At 35.7% G+C, this 24,005-nt stretch overlaps 1 protein-coding gene across 1 annotated transcript in view; it reads left to right on the top strand.

Moving 5' to 3' along the window:
* The first annotated feature begins 5,425 nt into the window (after positions 1-5,425).
* LOC140161651 (receptor-type tyrosine-protein phosphatase F-like) overlaps positions 5,426-24,005 on the top strand; it is a 29,664-nt gene continuing 11,084 nt past the window's right edge. The window contains exons 1-15 of the mRNA XM_072184953.1: positions 5,426-5,570; positions 6,670-6,966; positions 10,011-10,313; positions 13,082-13,387; positions 15,838-16,119; positions 16,474-16,770; positions 17,600-17,705; positions 18,315-18,451; positions 18,686-19,002; positions 20,166-20,253; positions 20,529-20,605; positions 20,926-20,959; positions 21,732-21,829; positions 22,663-22,785; positions 23,381-23,535. Of these exons, the coding sequence (XP_072041054.1) occupies positions 5,426-5,570; positions 6,670-6,966; positions 10,011-10,313; positions 13,082-13,387; positions 15,838-16,119; positions 16,474-16,770; positions 17,600-17,705; positions 18,315-18,451; positions 18,686-19,002; positions 20,166-20,253; positions 20,529-20,605; positions 20,926-20,959; positions 21,732-21,829; positions 22,663-22,785; positions 23,381-23,535 (2,765 nt within the window). The remainder of the gene's footprint in view (positions 5,571-6,669; positions 6,967-10,010; positions 10,314-13,081; positions 13,388-15,837; positions 16,120-16,473; positions 16,771-17,599; positions 17,706-18,314; positions 18,452-18,685; positions 19,003-20,165; positions 20,254-20,528; positions 20,606-20,925; positions 20,960-21,731; positions 21,830-22,662; positions 22,786-23,380; positions 23,536-24,005) is intronic.

Below are 24,005 nucleotides of genomic sequence, written 5' to 3'. Positions count from 1 at the left end.
GAGGTTCACCAGTTTGGTGTCTACTCCTACTGATCGCAGACATTTCCAAAGGGCCTCCCTCCATATTGTGTCAAATGCTGCTTTGAAGTCTACAAAGTTCCAGTGTATTGGAATGCGTCTTTCTTTCTGACCCAGGGGGAAAACAAAAGATTAAAGGAATTCCTCCCGAAGTCTAATTTCCGTATAGTCTAAAGTTAGACCTGGTCTAACTTTTTGTGCATACGGACCTAATATCCACTTCGTGAATACAGCGTATCCCAATAAAAGTGTCCGTCTGAGCAAAATTAAAAACTTTTTAATCAACCCAGCAAACACAAAACGTTTTCAAATCGTTTACATATTATATTTTGAATTTTAATTTTGGTAAAAACGTTTTGATAACTTAACATGTCGGGTTTTATAAAGATTATGAAAACTTTTTTGTATCAAAACACACTGCAGCAACATATTTAGAATGTTGTCAAAATGTTATTGCAAAATAACTTTTTGTCAACACATTAAGGGCTCGGGTATCGACGTTTTCACGTATTTTTTATTGGCCCTAAGAGCGCATCAGACATATCGACTCAATCTGTCAGACTCAATCATAGATTGAGCACCTATAGTTGTTGAGAGCAGTTACTAAATGAAAATTGGGATCAACAATTTTCTCTGGTTTATCCCTGTTTATCTAAACCATGACCGGCAGGGCCAATATCGTTCTGATATACTAACTGATAGACTTACAGAGATCAGAATAAAAATAAATTGAGAAGAAAAAAAAAAAACACTATCCCAGGTGTCCTAACGCCTCGAACCAATGCCTGTTGTTGTCTTGTTCTTGAGTAATTGGTAATTAATTAACCACAAATAGCCATTATTTCATTGTGGTAGATAGGGGAGCATGATGAGGGAGAGCATAAAATTTGGGAACATTATAAGAGTAAGCTATAAAGATCACAATACCCAAGAAATATTTGTTTTATTCAATCATTGAGCTATTCCTTAATAATTGAGTTATTCCTTAATTATAAACCAAGGTTGTTTATTCTTAGTTGGTACTTAATTAAATTAATCAATTAAATTTGATTACTCATGAATGTAATGCCATTGAAATTCTGAAAGTTGTGTCATACAAAATATAAGGAGTGAAATTGTTGTGTCCACTACAAATTTAATATAGTATAATTAAATAAAGTGTAGGCAGTAAACATGTATGGAATACTGTGCAAACGTTGCTATCCGATTCCTATAGACTATTTTGCAGTATGTTTTCAAAAAATGTTTTTGAATGTCATAAAGACGTTTTATATCCTTTATATACCTTTTCTAACCTTATCATAAAATGTTGGTTTATAGTGTGGTCATTTGTCGGAATTCCAATCGCACAACCCCTTCCAAACCAAAGATGAGACCGGGGGGAGGGGGTTCTGCGGTTTTAAGAAAACATCCCGGGAAAACAAAATGTAATTATAGCCCTTAAAAGCAAGAAAATCTGTATCATAATATCATGAATAACATATAATGTTCACGCTATCACGAACGCGGAAAATCTCAACGTGACCATGGTCTTCTTCTTGCGTATGTCAGGAAGAAACAAGATATAAAAGCCAAAACATTAAATTTCAAGCCCAGTACGCATCAACCAGTCCCTGGTGGCTTCGTCAACTTCAATCAGGCCGGAGATACCATTCGGTGGTCTATGGAGATGACAGGATGAGATGATGTGGTCGGCTGTTTGTTCCTCACTACCACACTCGCATGCTGTGCTTTCCTTTAAGCCCCATTGGAACAGGTTGGCATTGAAGCGTCCAACTCCACTTCTCAGGCGGTTTAATTTTGTCCAAGCAAACCTGGGTAGATTGAAGCCTGGGATGGTGTCTGTTGGGTCTGTGACAAAGCGTTGGAGTGGTGAGGAAGTCTGAAGCCATTGGCCTTTCCATGCCTTAGCTGTCCAGTCCTTGGCTGTCTGGTTAGGCTGTGTTGTCTTCATCAAGTCTATTGCTTGTTGAGCAAACGGCTTCCTGGATACCAATCTCCTGCTTTCACCCTTACTGACCAATGGTCAGTGACCATGGTGAAGGAACGTGACATGATGCAACGCGACGGTGACATGACGTGACACGTATGATAGACATAAGGTTTACAGACCCGCAATCAAAGAAATTAATGTTGGCACACTCTGGCATAATAACTGTAAATCGCTGCCTCTTTCCCCCAATTCAAAGTTGATGAAAGCAATTTTGACATTGGGTTCTCCAGTCCCCCCAACACTGGTGAGGGGAAATGGGATGGGAAAGGGGAAGGTTTGCACTTCTCATCAATGAGTTCCAACATATTGTCAAAGTGTGCCAACTAATTATTTCTTTGATTGTCTGAGAAATTTGTTTACAAAATCATCTACTTTTCTATTTTGCTTCACAGTATTAGAACGGAAACAGCTATTTCTATCAAATTTACACCACACTTTATTTATATCATGCCTAAAACACTCCATCAGTTTGAGCCCAAAGGTATCTACAATTAGGGACCAGTCAATGATTATTGTAGGAGTACCGCTATTTTGGCGTGTATACTGGTCATGCGTATTGTCATCCTACTAATTAAATAATGTTTCTTGCCATTTGACTTGATTTTTTGTATGTCTTTATTAATCAGATATGCTTGTATTATAAAGATTGTTTATTTATCATGCTAAGATAGATAGATAGATTTATTATTATCTTTTCACTCATTACATGATACAAGAATAATACATAAGAATAATACATTATAAAAGATATCAGGAATAATACATATATAATAAACTATGGAAATGCATAATACAACGATGAGTGAAGGAATTACAGTAAAGGCCCAAAGGCCTGTAGCTCTGTAACCCCTTGATACAGGTATATGACATTTATTTGACATTGCAATTAACAATAAGAAAAAAAAACACATTACATAATGGACAAACTGCACTGAATTATTATAATAAGCGTATGCTTTATAGCGTATTAATATCGGATATGTGCTTGTCATTGGTAACTTACCATGATTACTCGTTGCCATTGGTCATTAATCATAAAGCCCACATTGTACTCTGTTATTGTGGGAAACAAGAAGCTTTTATGATTATCCGTTCTGGAGTTATAAGCCCAAAACGAAATAAAGATGCAATATTTAGGATTTCCCTCAGACATGTCTATTATTGTGCGCGAAATAGCATGAGCAGTGCAATAAACAAGCATATTTTTACAAAATATGACATTAATGATAAAGCTCACACTATACTCTGTTATTGTGTGAAACAAGAAGGTTTAATAATAAGTTATAAGCCAAAAACGAAATAAAGATGCAATATTTAGGATTCCCCTCAGACAATCAAAGAAATTAGTGTTGCCACACTCTGGTATAATAACTTCAAAGTTGATGAAAGCAATTTTGACATTGGGCTCTACAGTCCCCCAACATTGGTTGAAGGGAAAAGGGGGAGGGGAGTGGAAATGGGAAGGTTTGTACTTCTCATCAAACATTGTTATACTAATTTCACTGAACTCTCAGAGCATGCAGCAATGAAGAGTTCCAACATATTGTCAAAGTGTGCCAACTATTTATTTTTTGATTGGGAGTGTAACACCTACAAATATTATCTACTGGGTATATGGACAGAGCGCTATGAGTAGCACATGGTGCATTTTTAGATATTTTGATTATAACAGTGGGTCAAATAATCACTCAATACAATACAAACCCAGTTAAAGTTGTTTGAACATTTCAACTTAGGTACCTCAAATATGTCCCACCCCATTCAAGATGTTCGATGTTGCAACATTGATTGGTGGGGAAAGGAGTAGAGGGTTTTAGAAGTAAGAGAGGGTTTAGGTTTCACACCAAGAAAGCGCAATTTTATTTTAGAACGTCAAATACAACGAAATATGGTTCCAGCAAAATATACTAAAGTCAGCTTTGTTATTTTTACATGTCCTTGATATTCCAAAATGTCTTCTTTTTCTAACTGGTTCAGTAACATGCCCACAAAATGCGGTGGATGATTTGGACAGACTACAAGTAATAACCGCTCCAAGTTTACAAAACTTTTATTACCCGGATAACGTCGAATTTTCTTATTGGAAGACAGAGACAGATGCTTCTTTAGGAACCTTTAACAAGGTAGTTCCCCATATGCTTCAAACTTTTCCCCTGGGGAATAGTATCATCAGAGTTACAGCTACCGAATTTTACAATGGCGTTCCTACCACGCTAACTGCAACCTGCCACTTTCAGTATTTCCGCACAGGTTAGTATCTTAGTATACAAGGTATAAAAATACATTGTGGCCCAAAAAGAACTTTTCCCAATTTAAAAGCTGAATTTCCAGCAATCTAGAGCAGCCAATATTGATACATATTTTAAATATATATCTTTATAAGAAGAATATGTGGTAATATAATAATAGAAAAATTAGCTAAATTAACAAAATGGCAGTAGTTTTACGCCAGAGGGTCGAAAATCACTTTATCCACACGTTATTTAATGGGATGTATTCGATTACCATCAGCATTGTGTAAGACATACATATAATTGGTAAACACCCTCGGCTTGTCATTCAAAAGAGATAAATATTTATATACATGAATGAATAATTACAATCCTCACTATTCATGCTAGATACAATAATGTGTACCCGAACTTCACTCCCGTCATAGACAAAGAATTGTAAAATTAACAAAACAATCACAATTTATTTCTAAATGACAGAATGGAGCACGTGTGGCCGAGTGGATAAGGCGCCCGAATCATAATCCATAGGTTGTGAGTTCGAGCCCCGCTCGTGTCAACGTATTGTGTCCTTGGGCAAGGCACTTTATCCTCATTGCCTACTGGGGGTGGGGTGGGGGTTGGATTGGATTGGATGTTTGTATAGTTATTTGTTTCAATGTTGCAATATTGGCGCTGATTAAGCTGCTACCTGCAATTTGCATTGTGTCTGTTTAGGTGTGTTTAATGTACAATTCTATCAATTTGACCTACGAGTCACCATTAGAGTTTCAAATAAAAACCTTCCTTCCTAATGACTTTTTTATCGAATACTCTAAAAATGATGTTTCTTCAAAAATATGCATAAACAATATGATGCACACAGTTGCGTCTATATGTTTCCCCACTGTGACATTTGACCCCTCGTGGCAACCAAAAGGGGGGCATAGAATGTGGTTTTTTTTTACCATTTAATGTGTAAGGATGCAAAAAAACAATGATTCCACTAATATAATATCCCAAACCCATAGCGCCCTGTACTATAATAATCATCTAATTTTTAAAATTTCTTAAAGGAATAGTTTGCCCGTCCATATCAGATATCAGCATTTCTTCTTCGTCAATCAGCTTCAATAGCCCGGAAATAACCTTCCCTTCCACAAGCCAAGTAACTAGTATACTATACACGAATTCCGCAAATGAGATGGAAATTACAACGCTACCGTTTACACAATCACCACACATGCTGTCAGGTCTACAGATTGGTATGTGGTTTGTGAGAGCGACAGCATCAGACGCTGTTGGTAACTCGGCATCGTGTCAATTCAGCTTTATGGTAGGATCAACAGGTAAATACTGATAGACCAATCAATTTAAATAAAATAACGGGTACACCTAGACAAAATTGGAACACCAATGTTTTGCTTGCTAGTTTTTCTAAGCACCCTCCTGAACAGCATAATCGGGAAAGGAGAAAAAAGGAAGTAGGGGAAAATGTTAATTTGCATAAAACAATGGCTGCTTATGCAGGGCTCAAATTTCAAAACCCCAGACTCTTCTCATTATTAGGATTCAGAAAAAGTATACTTTGATCTATCTCCGATGTACAGTTCTTGAGTTATAGGCACAAAGGTCAAACGTCAAATTTTGTCAAAATTTTATAAAGAAATCAAAGACGTTTTGGAATAATTAATGTAGTGTAACGAATGACTGACGTAATTTAACCAATGAAAAAAATGTAATCCATCAAAAAGTTGCCCAATCAACATGATCAATTTCTTTCTCCTTGTTTGTATTGTGCTATCAACCGATCTTAGAAATAATGTCGTCATTTATTAAAACCAAATGCAGTGCCAATTAAATTTTAGAAGCCCCTTTGGTGCGACCTGGCATTATAAAAAAACTATTTTATATTATCGATATCTTGATTGTGGAGCGTTATACCTATATCATTTTCAACTTTCTGACAGCCACTCGCTATCCCACTTCATTTTCTCTCCAAATTGAAGCTAATATTTGTTTCAGGCGTTCACGTCGCCATGGATACACAAATGCACTAATACTAATTGCGGACGTCGTTGATCACTTTATCACATATTGATATTATTGTTTTGAAACAGATACCTCAAATTTATAGTTATTGTCACATTTGTTATTATAGAATGATAGTAAGTAAATATGAACTCTCACTCTTCTTGTGGTGCCTCTGGACCTTTGGTACATAGAAATTGAATGGACATGTGATTTCACATTCCTTTTTAATGATGAGGTTCCCTCAGGATCTGTGGTTGCACTTAAACTACACACCTTTTTATGGTGCCCTTTACATGATTTTTGAGGTGATCTTTTATTTTGTAGTGACCGATATGTCAATGATAAAGAATACTTTGCACATTTAAACATTATTTCAGGCGTTGACACAGTTGTCTAATTTATATTTATTTACAGTTAATCCACCTACAAGCATTGCTTTGGATAATGTTCTAACCAAAAGTATAGCATTCTCCTGGTCTGTGGCTATGTGTCCTGACACATGCCCTGATGGCATCACGGGATACTCATACATACTGTTACGAACTGGAACTGAAGTAGTGGTTAGTAGTGGTACTACGATTGCCAGTGAGATGATTGTGACCATCTCAGGATTGAGTCCATGTACCGAGTATTCATTCACTGTGGCTGGCATCAGTGGAACTCAAACAGGGAGATACAGTGATGTAAAGTATGTTACAACTTTAGGAGAAGGTTAGTACAAGTATTAAAAATACAATGGCTCTTTGTATCATATGTCGGTCGAAAGCAGAATAATTGGCTTTTATCCTATCCCATTTATTTAAGAATCATTATCCAGAGGCAGATAAAATCCTAACTTGTCCCTATGATAATACTTCATGAGTTGCCTGTGGCTCAATGCATAGAAATTATACCAGTTGAAGTTTGGTATGACACAGTAAATTGTCTGTCACAGGATCTGTGCTTTAACACAAAAGCTCTACACAGAAAAATCCTGATTTGGTCAACATCATTCTACACAACATATCCCGTTTCTTCTAGTCGCAAAATGTATTTAAAGTTGTAATTTGTTTTAGATACATCCTGTATTGCTGAGTTATGTATTATACAGGATGTAACAAAGCAGATACAATTGGCTTTTTTTGAAGAAAAAAAATCAATAAGCAAGACGATAGCATAAACATTTCATAAATTGAAATAAGTAATGTATAGGGGTGTATAAATTGTGTAGAAAACGAGCTGGGTAATTTTCACCATTTTTATGCATACCGCGGAAAATGGAATTTTATGCTGTGCAATATATAATCTGAGATCACAAAAGAAAAACAACGCTTTTTCTTTTTTAATACTTTGCAAATACTTGAAATAAATAGCAAATTATAATATACTATACTTCAAATGCCCTACTGCTGAAACCTACTTGTTATAGCTCTCAACTACCTGGTCCATAGTTCAATTCCATTGAGTCACTTTATTAGATTAGATTAGTTGCATACCACCCATTAATAAAGCTGACGCAGTAGCCTAAGACAAAAAGTAAACATGGTAAAAGTCAGAGCAGCAAATCATACCAATTGTATTTTTTGTTTACATCTATCATGTCTGGTGAATGAAAATTTATTATAGCTCAACATAATCAAATAATACTATTGTATCTTGATAATTTGTTATGATTTTATTTTGTTCTGAAACAAGCTATAAAATGAAACATTAGCTTCTGAATATTAATTTGTAGAAAAAGATTGCTACTGCGACGAATGACAAAATGTGATGAGAGCTGATGAGGGAATCCCTGTCATATACTGCTACGTATGATAACATTCTGGTGATCTGGTCACCTCATTGACAGACACTAAGGAATGCACCATTTGATTTCCAGGGAACTGGAATTTTTGAATCAAGATAATTTGCCCCGACCGACCTCAACTTCCAGCCCCTCCCCAAGTCAAATGGTGTGTCCCTAACCTCAGGAGAGAACTCAATTCTGTTCAGGCAGTGAAACTTTAAAACCTAATGATTTGTTAAATGGGAGTGTCGGACCCACTCAAAGAGGTTACGATATTGTGCGAAAATGGAGGGTGAGGGAGGGTGATCGAGTAGGGGGATGGGTGATTTTGCGAAAAGTCACCAAATCGCCATAGATAGTTCATTAAATTTGGTAGGAATGACCCCGAAGCGAGACAACAAATGTCGAGATCATTTCGATGCCATCCGGGTTCAAATTGGCATTATGATTGTGGTAGGTCATGAAAACCTACAACCCCGAAGCGAGGCAAAGAAATGACAAGGTCATTTCGGAGTTATTCTGCGTAGAATCTCCATAGATTGTTGTAGGTTCATGAAATTTGGTGTGAACGGCTCACGAAGCGAGTCAAAAAAATTCAAGGCCATTTTGGGGTCATCTGGGGGTAAATCGCTATTGATTGTTCATGGAATTTGGTATTAACGACCCCCATAACGAGACGAAAAATGTCACGGTCATTTCGGGATCATCCGGGTTCAAATCGCCATAGATGGTGTGTCCCTAACCTCAGGAGAGAACTCAATTCTGTTCAGGCAGTGAAACTTTAAAACCTAATGATTTGTTAAATGGGAGTGTCGGACCCACTCAAAGAGGTTACGATATTGTGCGAAAATGGAGGGTGAGGGAGGGTGATCGAGTAGGGGGATGGGTGATTTTGCTAAAAGTCACCAAATCGCCATAGATAGTTCATGAAATTTGGTAGGAATGACCCCGAAGCGAGACAACAAATGTCGAGATCATTTCGATGCCATCCGGGTTCAAATTGGCATTATGATTGTGGTAGGTCATGAAAACCTACAACCCCGAAGCGAGGCAAAGAAATGACAAGGTCATTTCGGAGTTATTCTGCGTAGAATCTCCATAGATTGTTGTAGGTTCATGAAATTTGGTGTGAACGGCTCACGAAGCGAGTCAAAAAAATTCAAGGCCATTTTGGGGTCATCGGGGGTAAATCGCTATTGATTGTTCATGGAATTTGGTATTAACGACCCCCATAACGAGACGAAAAATGTCACGGTCATTTCGGGATCATCCGGGTTCAAATCGCCATAGATTGTTGCAGGTACATGAAATTTGGTGAAAACCACCCTGAAGCGAGACAAAAAATCAAAGTCATTTCTGGATCAGTTGAGGTCAAATCGCCGCAAAATGTGATCCAGATGTCACGTGCTCGCTTCTGAATTCAGAAGCGAGCACGTGACATTCGTGGCCCTTGAGGAACATCAGCTCTAGGTATTATTATTCCTGTGTTTTTGTGAATGTGCAATCTCTTCAATTGGAGTGTGTTTAATTTTTGTATTGTGGCGTGTAAGGGAGGAGATAATCTGGCATAGAGTTTGTATACCCCGATATCTCTCATTCTTACTTTAAAAGCCATAATATAGCATAGCTCCGGACTAACTAATTATGTAAAAGCAAGCTCCTTCACTCCGATCTAATGCTGCTGTTTCGTAAGGCCATAAACAGATCTGTAATGCAATGTAGCTGTATCAACACAAGTCCAAATTAATTATTTAGCTCCCATTATGGTTGAACACTTTACCTTTTGGATGATTTCAACCATCTTGGATGTATATCTTGGATTTATGTATTTATATCATATCATATCCAGGTATTTATTATTCATGTGTGTAGATAAGGAGGGCGTAAGTCATAAGTGTTATTGTGAATGTGCATTCTCTGGCATTGGAGTGTGTTTAAGTTTAGTATTCATGGGTGTATATCTTCTTCGTCCTTGTTTAACTTTTCTCAGCCCCTGATCAGATAATGATACACACCTCAAATCCTGGAGAAACGGATATTACTATCCTGTGGCAGGCTCCAACCACTCATTGTGCTGTAGACAGATACATAGTAGAATACCGATTGGTTAATAGAGACCAATGTCAGCACGTTACAGATGGCGATCGATTATCTGCAGGAGAATTTACAACATTGAGTGCAACTATAAGAAATTTGCTACCTTTCTCAACTTATGAGGTTTACGTCCGTGCTGTCAATGACTTTGGAGAAGGACTTGATGGATCAATAATTCGAATGACAACATCTTCCCAAGGTGAGTATACTATGTTTGCCTTATGTACAAGCATTCGGATAGCCCAGATCAAATATACTAAATAACAATCTTAAAACGCTGTATTAAAAGCATCTTGTTTAAAATTCTCAAACAATATTTTAAGCTACTTGCTGTTCATTTCACCCGTTAATCTGCGTTGTTCAGTTCAGTTCAGTTCTCTCCATATGGAGAGATTTTATTTCTCAGTATATATAGGCCTTCGGCCTTACAATACAATAAAGTACAGTACAATATATTTACCCATCACCAGGGGGCAAAAGAGTTTGCCTGATTTTATGAGCATTAAAAATAAATTTTGATAATGAAATTATAGTTTGTTGATTTCTAGACTGAAATAGAGTAATAAAATAATTGAAATTTGGAATACACTCTGGCAATAAGCGATTTCTTTCATTAGCATAAGCAGGACATTTTAATACAAAATGATACAAATCTTCAATTTCACCAGTGTGGCAGATTTTACAAATACGTAAATTTCGAGGAACCTTAAACCATATTCCACGAACATATTCTAACTCAAGAACACCCAATCTGGCTTTGGTCAGAAGTATTTTATGAAATGGTTTCTCCAGCCACAATAAATAGTCTTCCACCACTAGATTTTCTTTGATTTGAGTATAAAAAGTAAGTGATGAATATGTACTTAATGCATTTCGCCAATTTTGTATATCAATATCTTTACATCTCTGTTTGAAAACATCAATAAAATAATTTACATTGTCAACACCTTGAGCAATCCATATTTCACCAAAACCGTAAGAGTACAGAATATTTTTGATCTTCATAGCCCAGCATTCTTTACCATTCTCTGCCTTTTTGTATTGAAACTCATAGCTTTGTCTTAAAAACCTGTTATTATCCAGTGATAAAATGTAAAACCAATACTTAATACAGTTAATAAGTGAATTTACCAACAGTGCATTTCTACCAAGTTCACCACGAATGGCACAGTGTGGGATAGATTTACATGATTTAGATACACCAAGAACATAACGACAAAACTTAATATGTACTCTTTCAATTATCTGGGACTCAGATGTTCCCCAAAGTTCACTACCGAAAAGGAGTATATGTCTTATTTTTGTGTCAAAAATCTTGAATAGAACATCCACAGGGAGAGGACTATAGCTTTTCAAAATCTTTATGAGACCAAAGAAAGCTTTGTTAGCTTGCGATGCAGTGGATTTCTGTGCATTAAGCCAGTTCCCATTACTTGAAAACACATTACCTAGGTACTTGAAGGTATTGACCACTTCTATTCTTGTTCCCTTATAAAACCATTTCTCAGTACGTTTAAGAACACCACCTCGTTTAAATACCATGATTTTAGTTTTATCTATATTTACTGAAAGGCCCCATTCATGACAATATTCTGCTAGAACATCAAGTTGTTTTTGTAGACCAAAGATAGTGCCACTTATAAGAGCCAAGTCATCAGCAAATAGTAGATGACTGATAAAACATTGATTTATCTGCACTTTTTCAGTGTCGTCAGAGTTCAGTCGTGTACTCAAATCGTTTATAAAAAGTTTGAATAAAAATGGTGACAGCAAAGAACCTTGCTGAACTCCAGCCTTACAAGAAAAAACATTTGTTATACTTGTAGATGTTCTGACACAAGCATTTAATTGCATATACATTGAACTCAAAACATTAAGAACATTACCAGTAATACCATATCGTTTCAGCTTAAATAATAGAGCATCATGATTTATTAAATCAAAAGCTTTACGAAAATCTACAAAGCCTATATAGACCCAAGTTGTTTAAACTTGATATACTTTACGTCACTTTACCATAACGTATAATGTTTTGTATCGAGAAAATGATGGTTCTTGAGAGTGAGGGTGCTAGCTCAGTTTTCACTCTTCTCTTCATGCCGTTTAAATCAGGTTTTCTAGCTAATTTTACTTTGTTCTTTATCAGCCCAGTTGGCTAGGATATGTACCAGGTAGCATGCCAATTTTAGTTGGCTTGAGTTGATGTCCGTTATCTATTCTTGGTTTGACTGTGATAGGTTGTCATCCTACTTTTTAGAAGTGCCTGATTCCAGGACAGATCAATACTGGTATCATTCTGGGATTTTGTCAGGTAAAATCTAGTGTGGGTGCCAACTGGTGTGGTGACTATTCTCCTTTTATTTGTCTGGTTTAATTTCTAGTAAGTACTGTAAGTTTACCCGATCATCATGATAATAATGATTGAACCACAATCTGGGCAACTGGACTTACGTTTTGTCCTGAATGCATCATCAGCCCTACTGATCTTCTGGCGGTAAAAGTTCATTGACCTATGAAGCGGATGTTGTTTCAACACTCCTAATTTGCATATAGCTGCCATTCCTCCAGCTAGCTCGTCCAGATCCCTGGTTCCTTATTGGTCTAAGTATATAATATATGATGTCTATGGGCTTAAAGAGGACATCACATTGACCTCAATGGATTAGCCAAGAGTAACCAGACCTTCGAGGTAAACAGGATCAAGCAAAGGCAAAGTATCAGCAAACTAAGCATAAGAACATAAGTTACAGTGGCATACCAGCGGGATGAGGTGACACATCTTGGAAAGGAATGCTGCTGAAAGTGGTAACATTAACCAGACATAGAAGATTGTAAATGCATGCTTGAACCATATTTTGTACTTTGTTCTCATATTACTAAATTCTTTATTCAAAGACACAGAAACAGATATAATGAAAAGTTAAAATAAAAAACCACGTATTTTCATTCATTCTTTTTTTTTTTCAGCACCAAGTGCAGCACCATCTAACGTTAAACTTACATCTACTGATGTAAATCGCCTCAGCTTCTCATGGGATGAGGTCCCATGTGGTAGTAGACATGGTATGATAAGAGGATACTTTTACCAACTGATTGATAACAACGGTGCTACTATAACAGGGGAGTACCCAGGGGATTACACAACAAATATGCAGATTGCGTTTGAAAGAGGGTTGCTTCAATGTATGAGGTATCAATTTAAAGTAAGCGCATACGGAGAAGGAAATCTGGGACCGTACAGTGATAGCATCGATGCAATAACAGCTACTTCAGGTACTAAAGATGTAATATTATTTGACACAAATTCTAAGAAAGTTGTCTTGCTATATCTTCATGTGAACCAGTTTGTCCATTTTCTGTCTTTAAATTTCTTTATCTGGCCCCGTGGTATGTCTCTGTATTCCTCTTCTCTTTCACTTCCTCGTCTCTTCACTTCCTCGTCTCTTGGGCCATCGCTCATTGATCATGTTGTTTGTTTGATGTAATGTACTGCCCGGGATGCACTAATGAATGCTTGAGGGGTATTACACCCATTGCATTTTTTTTTTTTTTGCATTTTGTGAAGAAATGAGAAAAAATTTGACAAAGTGGTATGCAAAATGAAGGGGCAAATATTCTCGTTCTATATTGGTGGCGACGGTATCAATGTAGCTTACATGCTTTTAAAGGTAGAAGCCAAAAGGTGGTACATCACTGATGTTTTTGATTCACTTCATTTTGGAAAGCTACCTATCAACGGATTTCGTTAAAATTTTGGATACGTGTTGCTAACGCATTTATAGAGAAATAATGTTGATATGTAGAATATAAGTGGTTTATGATTTATTTTATGACTTAAATGAACTTGGTGATTTTCAGTGCTCTACACCTATCAAAAATCGAACTGGTTAAAATGCTTCTATTTTCAATGTTGAGCTATATTTTGTATTTTTAACTAGCGACATTATTTCACTGAAACTTAATTAAGCCTGTTAAGGTAACAGGTTACCACAACCATACTACATCAATGTGGAAAAAAATTTAATTTCTCGTCACCTATACCACCATACCACTTTTGTGATTTGGGTAACTAATTTACCTTTGTTTGTCCAATCCGTTTCAACTAGGCAATCTAAATTGTACTCACCATTTACATCCCCAGGTATGTTATTATATCCACCACATGCCTTTTCATTACATATCCAAAAGACAAACTAGACAAAATATCAAAATTGATGCCTCGTTATGATATCACAGACTATCACATGTATTTCAAAATGGATGCCTAAATGAGCTTTATTAAAACATCAAAAATCTAAAAACGGAATTGAAATCGGTCAATGCATTGTGATGTAGTGTCAATTTTAAGATGCTCATAATTAATGGAATGCAAATCTGCCACAAATGGCTAATGAAAAAATTGACACATTTCGAGATTTTACAGGTTTATTTGGACGCTTGCTTGAAAAAGCAGCGTTAATTTAAGTATCACAGGTTAAATGCCTATCTTTTCTGACTTCGTCAAAGAAAACCAAATTTAAAAATCTATCATTGAATAATTATGATAAATTAACTAAATATACTATTTTAGCAATTTCGGCCATCTGCAAGTTCAGCTAATTAATATGCAAAATTGATGCCAAAATAAAATCATATATGATATCAGGGTGCTGGGTTTTTTTGCACACATATTATGTATACAAAGTTCTTTCAATTGATAACCAAAAATACACAAAAAGTATTTAATTATGCAAATTAGCTAATTACAGCTTATTATGTATTCATGATATTATTTTGTAAATTAGGCATGAGTAATTTCGGGTTTTTTTTTTTTCAATATTTATTGAAAGTCTTTTCATTCATCATAAATTTGTCAAGTATGACCATGTTATGATGTTGAATAAAGAAACTGCAGTTAATTACTTAAATATAATACAAAAAATACTAAGTTTGACATTTTGACGGTGTCTGGAATAAAATTGTCATTTTTTCTGTAAACACGGTATGTGCCACCAATAAAAATTCATTTTCAATGAGACTTTAAATTAACATTTTGTTATCTGGATTAACATGGGAGGACAAATGGTAAAAGGAACCGCCATTCCACTATACCGCGTATACAAAAATGGTGTGGCCTTGGACACACACAATGGCTTAGAGCTATTGTGGTTTGGAATATTACTCCCTTTTAAAATCACTTTGATAATGTTATGTTTCAATTCGTTTCCCTCAAGTGTGCCATTAGTTGTCGACGGAAATAACTTACATGCTAAGAAAGATTAGTATTTCAGCTAAATGGTGGAAGGTCTTTTTATTTCAAAAGGCCTACATTTTTTTTTATTTATGAGGGATCTTCACAATCTCTTAAATTAAACAATATTTATTTAAAAAAAAACTCGATGGAAGTCACAGAAAGGATAAATAGCACATATGAAGAAATTAATTTTTCGACATGGATGTTTGCCAAAATTTAACAACTTTGATGCGCGCGCTTTTCAATTTACTGTTATGCTTGCATGCACAGTGTGGCAAAATAATTGTGCAACCACTGCAACATCCTACAAAAATGGTTTAAAAGCAATTTGTATGTAAAGATATTTTATAAGTTCAGGACATGAGGTAATGAACATATTTATGTACTTCATAAATTTGCAAGAAAAAAAAGGAGACACTGATAAAAATCATGATATTAGATACCCTTAACATTTCCCAAATCTTATCTTGAATTCCAACTATTGCTACAGTCGTAAACTTAGCTGTCAACGCTTCATCGTCTACCGAGCTTGTTGTATCTTGGGAGTATCCTACAGAGTCATGCACAGACAGCTTGACATATCAAATAAAGTATCGACTCACTGAAAGGGACCAATGCCAAAGTGTAGATAACGAGTTTGAAACTTACGCGGATTCTGAGTCTGGAACGACGTCAGTTACGTTGACGAATTTGCTTCCGTATTCTACTTATGAAGTACGTGTAATCGCTGGCGGTGGTGTTGCCTCGAAGAACGGAATAACAAAAGAAGGAAGTAAGAAAACGATAGGGATTTTTTGTTTGTTTGGGGTGGGAGAGGTTAAAGCTCAATATTCATTATAGAGCTTATAATTATGTTAAATAAAATGTGGGGGGGGGCATAGCCAGCAACATGCTAAATGGAGTATTAGCCATTCGGTAACTATTGCAAATTGTGCCTTTTTTCTTCATTATTGTTGCTGCATTGCTGTTGTTGTTAATGAAAGCAAGCAAGCAAGCAAGCAATATAAACGGCACCGTTAGTACTACAATATATTATATTGAAAAAATGAAACTATTGAAATACAGTCACTTTTTTCTAAATATTTAACATAATTTAACATAATCATTTTCGTCTAATGCTATCTAGAACCTACTGGTCCACCTGTTGGTCTTGAAGGAGCAAGCATTTCAAATACTACCTTGACATTTACATGGAGTGAACCAGAATGCACAAAGCGACACGGTGTCATAACAGGCTACACATATTCATTGTCAGAAATAGATACCCTTACGAAGACCGCTGATAACGAAAATACATCAAAAACAAAAGTATCTTTCACAAATTTGTCGCCGGGGATTTCTTACACATTTGTTGTGTCGGCCAAAACGAATGTCGGCGAAGGACCCACAGACAGTCTTACCATTGCAACACATAGTGCAGACGGTAAGTTTTATTTGATATTAGCATACATGTATACGATATACAATTTTTTAAATTTAAAACACTGTAATGTTTTCTGCGCTTACAACACAATAAGTCCTTTTATATTAAACGTTGTTAAATACGGAAAACTATGCTCTTGTGAGTAGCAGCCTTGCGCCATGTCACGTTAAACAGCATTCCACATAATATAAAGAATGGTCTTCAAACATCAATTTGTTTATTTGTGTCTTGTCTTTTACACACATGTAATATTTTCGTGTAAAGATCACGCTTAGATTGACTCTGTAGTATGGAGTCCAGCACAATGATCTCGCCAGTTGACTTGGTTGCAAGCACTTGGGGATTTGTGTGCATAAAAAAGAGGATTTTTGTACCTAAATTATGGGATCACTGGCTGAGAAGAAAACAGGTCTTCGGATAAAAAAAATCAAAAACAGGCCACAGAGGCCTAAAGTAACCTATTGAATTGTTGACATCTAAAACGCGTCAAATGGCTATGTTCTTTTTTTAAATTGGGTCATTGTGTGACAACGATGGTAAAAAAAAGGGGGGGGCGTTAGCAGCCTAAGCCCAACATACGCGTCACCAACAATATTGAAGTGCTTCCCACCCTGCCGTTTGACCTACCATTCCTGCAAGCCGTGTTCCAAAACTTAAAAAAAGACTTTTACTGTTCATTTTGCAATAATGCTAATATCAAGTGATAAAGGCAGAAAGATGGTTATTATTTTGATTTTGGCCCCTGTAGCCCGAGCATTTTACCCAACCGTGGCCCTGTAAAACAAGTACATGTAAGCTTCTGCATTAAAAATTCACTTTTCGTATTTAGATTCAGGAGAACAAGGTGTGACCTCTCCAATTGCAGCTATAGTCGGTGCAGTAGCAGGGATCATAATATTACTACTTGTGCTTCTGATATTATATTTTGTGTGGAGGTTAGTGGTTAGGAATATCTATAAGCAATACCTTTACATAGTAAAATAAAAAGATTAAATACATATATAAATAAGGAACAAAATTCTGTCCCTCTAACACTTTGCAAAAAAGACTAAAAGTTTAAGACTCCGTAAAAAGTGTTTTTCGATCTGAAAACTTATCAAACGCAAAGGTTTTGCAGAAGGATACCGTATATAATGGGTAGCTAGGCCATTAAAACGGTTTAATAATATTTAGAAAACATTTTTGAAAAATAATTCATAACATAATGTTATTATATGTTGACAAAATATTTTGCAACATTATTTCCCAAAATATTTTGCAACGTCATTTTAACAACATTTTTTTGTTGATGTTGTAGTGTTTTTACATGCAAAACATTTTTTAACTGTTTTCATTACCCTTATGTATAACCCGCCATTCAAATATTAGTAAAACGTTTTGACCAAAACAGAAATAAGTTTATGACCAAAATAACGTTTGTGACGTTTTACAAATATTTCTGTGTCTTCTGCATGGGTAGTGCTTAAAAACATAGCGTAATTGCATTACATAATCGTTGACCACTTATCGGTTCACAAATTGCTACAATTATTCAATTCAATCAGACGAAAGATGCAGAGACATACCAGACCACAAAAAGACCTCCCGATTGGAAAGACAGATGAAGTATCAGCACCAGACGAAAATGTCAGTCCTTATGTCAACCATGGAATGATAGGAAACGGATCTCCCGCACCACAAGGTTAGTAGTAACATGAAAGAAACGGCTTGTGGGATATTGTGTAAGGCGGAAGCTCAATATGGAATGGTTTTGGGTCGAGCCCATGAATTGAAAAAGTACATAATGTAATTATATTTTGATAGAAATTTAAGGATAAGTAATGTTTATACATGTTGTATACTTTATGATCGATCAGAACATAAACTATCAAAATGATCAAGCAGACATCTTCTTATATTTATGATATCATGTTAGATGTGGCAGAAACTCAGTTTCGGAATGAAATACCTCAGCAAGATCATAAACCTGCACCTAAACCTATGACTCCCGTAAAGACGCAAACACTACCAGCGCATGGAAGTCCTCGACTTGAAAGATCAACCACGAATGATTTACCACCAGACGAAACTGATGCACATCTGAAGTCAAAGACCCTGGATAATACGGCTTCATTGTCTCCGAAACAATCGAAGCCTCAACCGAAACCAAAGCCTATTAAAATTGAGGATCTACCTGGCTATATTGCCAAGAAGAAAGCTAATAAGGCTGAAGGATTCAAGGCGGAATTCAAGGTGAGTTCTTTTATGTCGCAACCTTCCTCATTTTAAAATGCCGTTCCATGTCTACAGATAATTTATATTGTTAAAGTTAATACGTGATTATGGTCTTATATAGGATATGAGCCAAGGAAGCCATTAATTGCATTATTTTCATATGTCTTACGTTTCTTACGTTTCTTGTGTTAAGGCCAATAACATATCAAATCTGCTTTTCTCTGTGCTTTAAAAACGGAGTATTTGTTTGTCAACTGCAACAATTAACTGCAACATAATTAATTTCACATACATCTATCTCCCAAATGCACACGTAAAAATATAAAGTCTCAGAAAATCTACGTAACGGAGCAACGTCTAATTGGCCAAATCCAAAATGGTCGCTTATGCAAAATGGAAATGTCAGAGTTGTTTTTAACTCCATACCAATGTATTCCTCTCATCACAAGGATTCAGAAAAAGAGTTATTATTGGCAAAAAGTTCAAATGTAAAATTTGGATTTAAATGATAATGAATTCAGATTGTTCCTCTTGCAAATATATTTCAAACAAAGAATAGTTTGCTATATCTCAGGTGCTTTGTTATCTGGGTAAGAAGGCAAAAAAAGTCAAAGACCATGGAGCCCCAAGACCTATTTTGTAGTGTTACCTATGTAACAAAACATCCAAAACATTGTACCTATTCTAAATCGGAACATTTCTCAATAATATTGTAGACCCCTGCGGAGCCCAAACTTTTACTTTTGACCTTTTTGCCTATTACTCAAAAACTGTACGTCGGCGATGAACCCATTTTGATTCATGTAAATTAGACACTGTTGCACTGCGTGTATTTGGAATTTTCCTGGACTTTGATATGTTTTTGTGTGAACTTTTGTGAGAAGGATGCATGGAAATGGATTATGTTTGAATAAGTAGTAGCTCAACCCGTTTTTGGCAAATAATTCGTATTGGGCTTTCTGAAAGCGGAATATTTCAGCGCAGTTTCATATCATCACTGTTTTGATGCCGATCGGGTATGTCCAATATATTGAAAATAGTCAAACAGTACCACGAAGTTGTTGCCTCAAACATAACAATGTGCAGGGGACAAATAATCGCATAACATGTATCTTCTTTTATAACATTTTTAATGAGGTAAGAAAAATAACCGTTTTGTTTTATCCACTTTCTTATCACAGGATATTCCTTACGACCAACAGTTTCCATGGGTTGTCTCCCAAACAGATGAAAACATTAAAAAGAATCGATTCAAAAATATCGCTGCTTGTAAGTATTGCAATTATAACGGACAGTTCTTATTTTCATCTCTTATTGATAAAGTTCCTTTGAACGTACAGTTCAAATTTTACTAGGCTTAGAACATTATTATACATTAGGCCTACATTAAATGACGGTGTTACAAATGATGATCATAATAGGCCAATTTAGGTAAAAAAACGTTTTATACATGTCTAACTTTTCCTTCATTACAATGCGGTTCGATCATTTTAAACATGACATAGCATAAAACAATTTAGTCAAGAGTCGTCTTTTTTTTTTAGATGACCATTCTCGTGTGAAATTGGAAGAGGTTGCTGGTGTAGGACTTTCAGACTACATCAACGCATCTTATGTAAAGGTCAGTTCTATGTTATGAATCACTGAGAGGAAATTGGTGCTTCTCTTACGTTTATAAAGACTTTTAGTTGATCTTCGTACTTTTTGTCAAACATTAAAACGCTGCGCACATTATTATTTATTTATATGTTATTATTACTGCTGTTGTTGTTGATGTTGTTGTTGTTGTTGTTGTCGTCGTCGTCGTCGTCGTTGTTGTTGTTATTGTTGTTGTTGAAATGTTGTTATCGAAACTCGAAGAATAGCAACACACATTATCATTATTCACTGTTTTTATCTGATGATGTTCGCCACATGATTATTTTCACTATTATTTTCCAGGGTTACAAGGATAAGATATATCTAGCTGGCCAAGGTAATGAAATATTCCATCTTTTGGTGCAAAATATGATCAAAATGCTGGGAATCCAGTTGGAATGTCTCGGAATAGTTTTCAACCTTCCTACAATTCATCCGATTCACAGTACGATGCGCCTCCAGCGGTTGCTTGGGAGAGCCCAACGCCTCATGGGTTCAATCATCTCTGAATTATATTGTTCTTTGAAACTCCTATACTTCCGTTACGTCTTACATTTGCTGAGGATGACACCCTCAATGTTTTTCAAAACTCTGTTTTTTACACAATATTTGTAAACTAATATAACCTGCAAAAACCAAGGCTTTAGGTGACATAGTTGTGACAAAATTCGAAATTTAAAAACAAATCGTAAGCCACCCTTAATTAAGCGGGCTTTGAATGAAGACTAGTATTAAGCCTGCTATGACATGTGGATGGATATTCATGTATTCACCGTGTACGCAGAAAGGAATCTTAGGCTATCGGACTCCATGTAACTTTTATTCGTATTGGGTAATATGTTACGTCTTTATTATTTGTGATGTGGTTTAGCCTACATACTAGTATTTTGTGGCTATTAACACACGTACTTCAATATTCCATTTACAAGTTGACTGCTGATGCCAATGCCTGGCAGTATTCGCACGCATCATCACAATTTCCATTGTTTTTTGCCTGGCAGTATGCGCGCACATCATATTTTGTTCACTCATGCATATCGATATACCGGTCCCTTGCCTTTGTAGATAAACATTGATGTCAACTCATCTATTGTTTGCTTTGGTTATAGGTCCAAACAAATTATCAATGGGAGATATTTGGCGTATGGCGTGGGAGAAAAAGTCCACAAAGATTGTAATGTTAACCAATCCGGTAGAACAAGGAAAGGTAATTAATGAGTAAAGCGTTGTGATTAAAAGTATTTTCTTTATATATTTTTGTTTTTTTGCAGAATATGTGACCGTCCACGGCGAATGAGCCGTAAATTCCTCCACCGGTCAATTTCGTGTTTAAAAATAAACATCATAAACTTAAAATGGTATATCATTTGACTTCAAACGATATCCAGAAGCGGGGTTATGGTTTGTTAAACTTTGCTCCTTCAAAAAATTATAGCTTTTACGTTTTTACATGTGTCTCTTTTTCCACATTGTTGGCAATAAATATCAAACAGTCATAATTGGCGGTCATTTCAAATCATCCCCAAGTCAACGAGGTTTAAGAAAGTTCTCTCATTGTTAATTGTTGGTTATGCATACATGTACAAAATACAATGCCTGGTAACCCACCACTTGAACAGGATTTAGCAATATAAGCAAACAAAGACCAGAGCTATTAAAAGTTCTATAGCCATCTAAGGTAGAAGCTTATTATCCACTTCAACAATAGGATTATTGATTAGTTTTTGACTATCAATTTGAGACGGATGTCGGGCCAGCTTAAGTTACCGATGAATATGACCTTCGTACACATTTTACACCGTAACTCAGAATACAATTTAGGGAATTTACGGCTCATTTGTGCTGCCGGGTCACATATTAATTTTATGTGTTTGTGCAAAAACCCACACTTTAAGAAAGGGTCATTTTAACAGTTTCATTAGACTATAAGCATGATAAAATGGATTTCATTATAATTTGAAAATTGTGTGATCTCAGTGTGAAATAAAACCAGTACAATTTTATCATATTCTATATATTTGAAAAATAATCTTTTAACAGAGGAAGTGTGAAATATATTGGACGGATAACAAAGAGCCTTTTGACTACCCACCGATGCGCTTACGTCATAAGAAGACCCAAGAATATGCTGATTACGTAGTCAGGGACTTCGTCCTTGAAAAGGTATCTGTTGTGAGAACAAAACTATTAACTAAAATACTAATGAAACCAAAAATCTTGCATTTTTATTAATGGTAGTCAGAATTCATTGTGGTGTTGTCAAGGTCAATACTGTCGAGCATTTTTTTCATTTTACAGTCCCAAAGGTGCTAAAGAATTCAAATGATAAGCTTTCAATTTATGCAATAATCATGATAATCTAGTGCTGTCTTTTCCTACACGCTCTACTAACTGGAGGCACTACCTCTCACAATAGGTTGCGATAATACATAAATACATAAATGAAATTTTCACTGGATTTGGGCTTTTTAGCCTATATGAAAGACAAATACTATTTCAATGTTAATACCAAGTTTACACGCGATATCACTTTTTGTACGCGGCAAGCAAAATAGTCTTTATAAACCCCCTTGCCCTCCAAGTTTGATCATCTACAGGGTATTTTGATTTTTTTATCATATCCTATCAGAAAATTTGTGAAGGATGCATCAATTATATTGCACATTATGCCTACTTGACTATACAAAATTAAGTTATGTGCATTTTCGATATTTGTGTGATTATCTGTGTTTTTGACTTGATAATTTGGAATATAAAGGACGGTGAATCTGAACCACGGGAGATACGACAATTCCATTTCATTTCATGGCCTGATATGGGAGTCCCTGAATATCCAACACCACTCATCAACTTCCTACGAGTCGTCAATGCTTATCAAGCAGAAGACGCGGGCTTACCAATCATTCACTGCAGGTAGGATTCATAGACTCAGTCAAATAAAATTAACAGCGTCTGAAACTTCGACCATTTGTTCAGGCGTGTCACACGTCTTCCAGAATAAAGGCACTAGTGGCAATGCCTTGGTAATTGGTATAGCAGTATACCAGTCAGTGTAAATTATTTAGACAGGTTTAAGACACATTATGCATAGTGTCGAAAATTATAAACAAGTTTATGTAAATGATTTATCTATTTTGCTGACACAGCGAGAAAATATTTACAATTACTTGATATTGGCTATTAAAAAGTCTTTAAAAGAAGAACATTTTAACTAAATTAATTTTAACCTGATCTTACCAACTGTCACACGAACCCATAAAGTTATAACTTGGAAATAACAGATTAGTAAGCATGTGAAGTAGTAAACAATCGGCAAAATATTTGAAAATGTCCTATTCCCGATTGTTTCATTTCTTCTACAAGTATATTATCAGTCGCATAAT

The sequence above is a fragment of the Amphiura filiformis genome, chromosome 1 (genome assembly GCF_039555335.1).
Source record: "Amphiura filiformis chromosome 1, Afil_fr2py, whole genome shotgun sequence".
In the NCBI taxonomy this organism is placed as follows: Eukaryota; Metazoa; Echinodermata; class Ophiuroidea; order Amphilepidida; family Amphiuridae; genus Amphiura; species Amphiura filiformis.
This window is presented reverse-complemented; position numbering and strand designations above follow the sequence as displayed.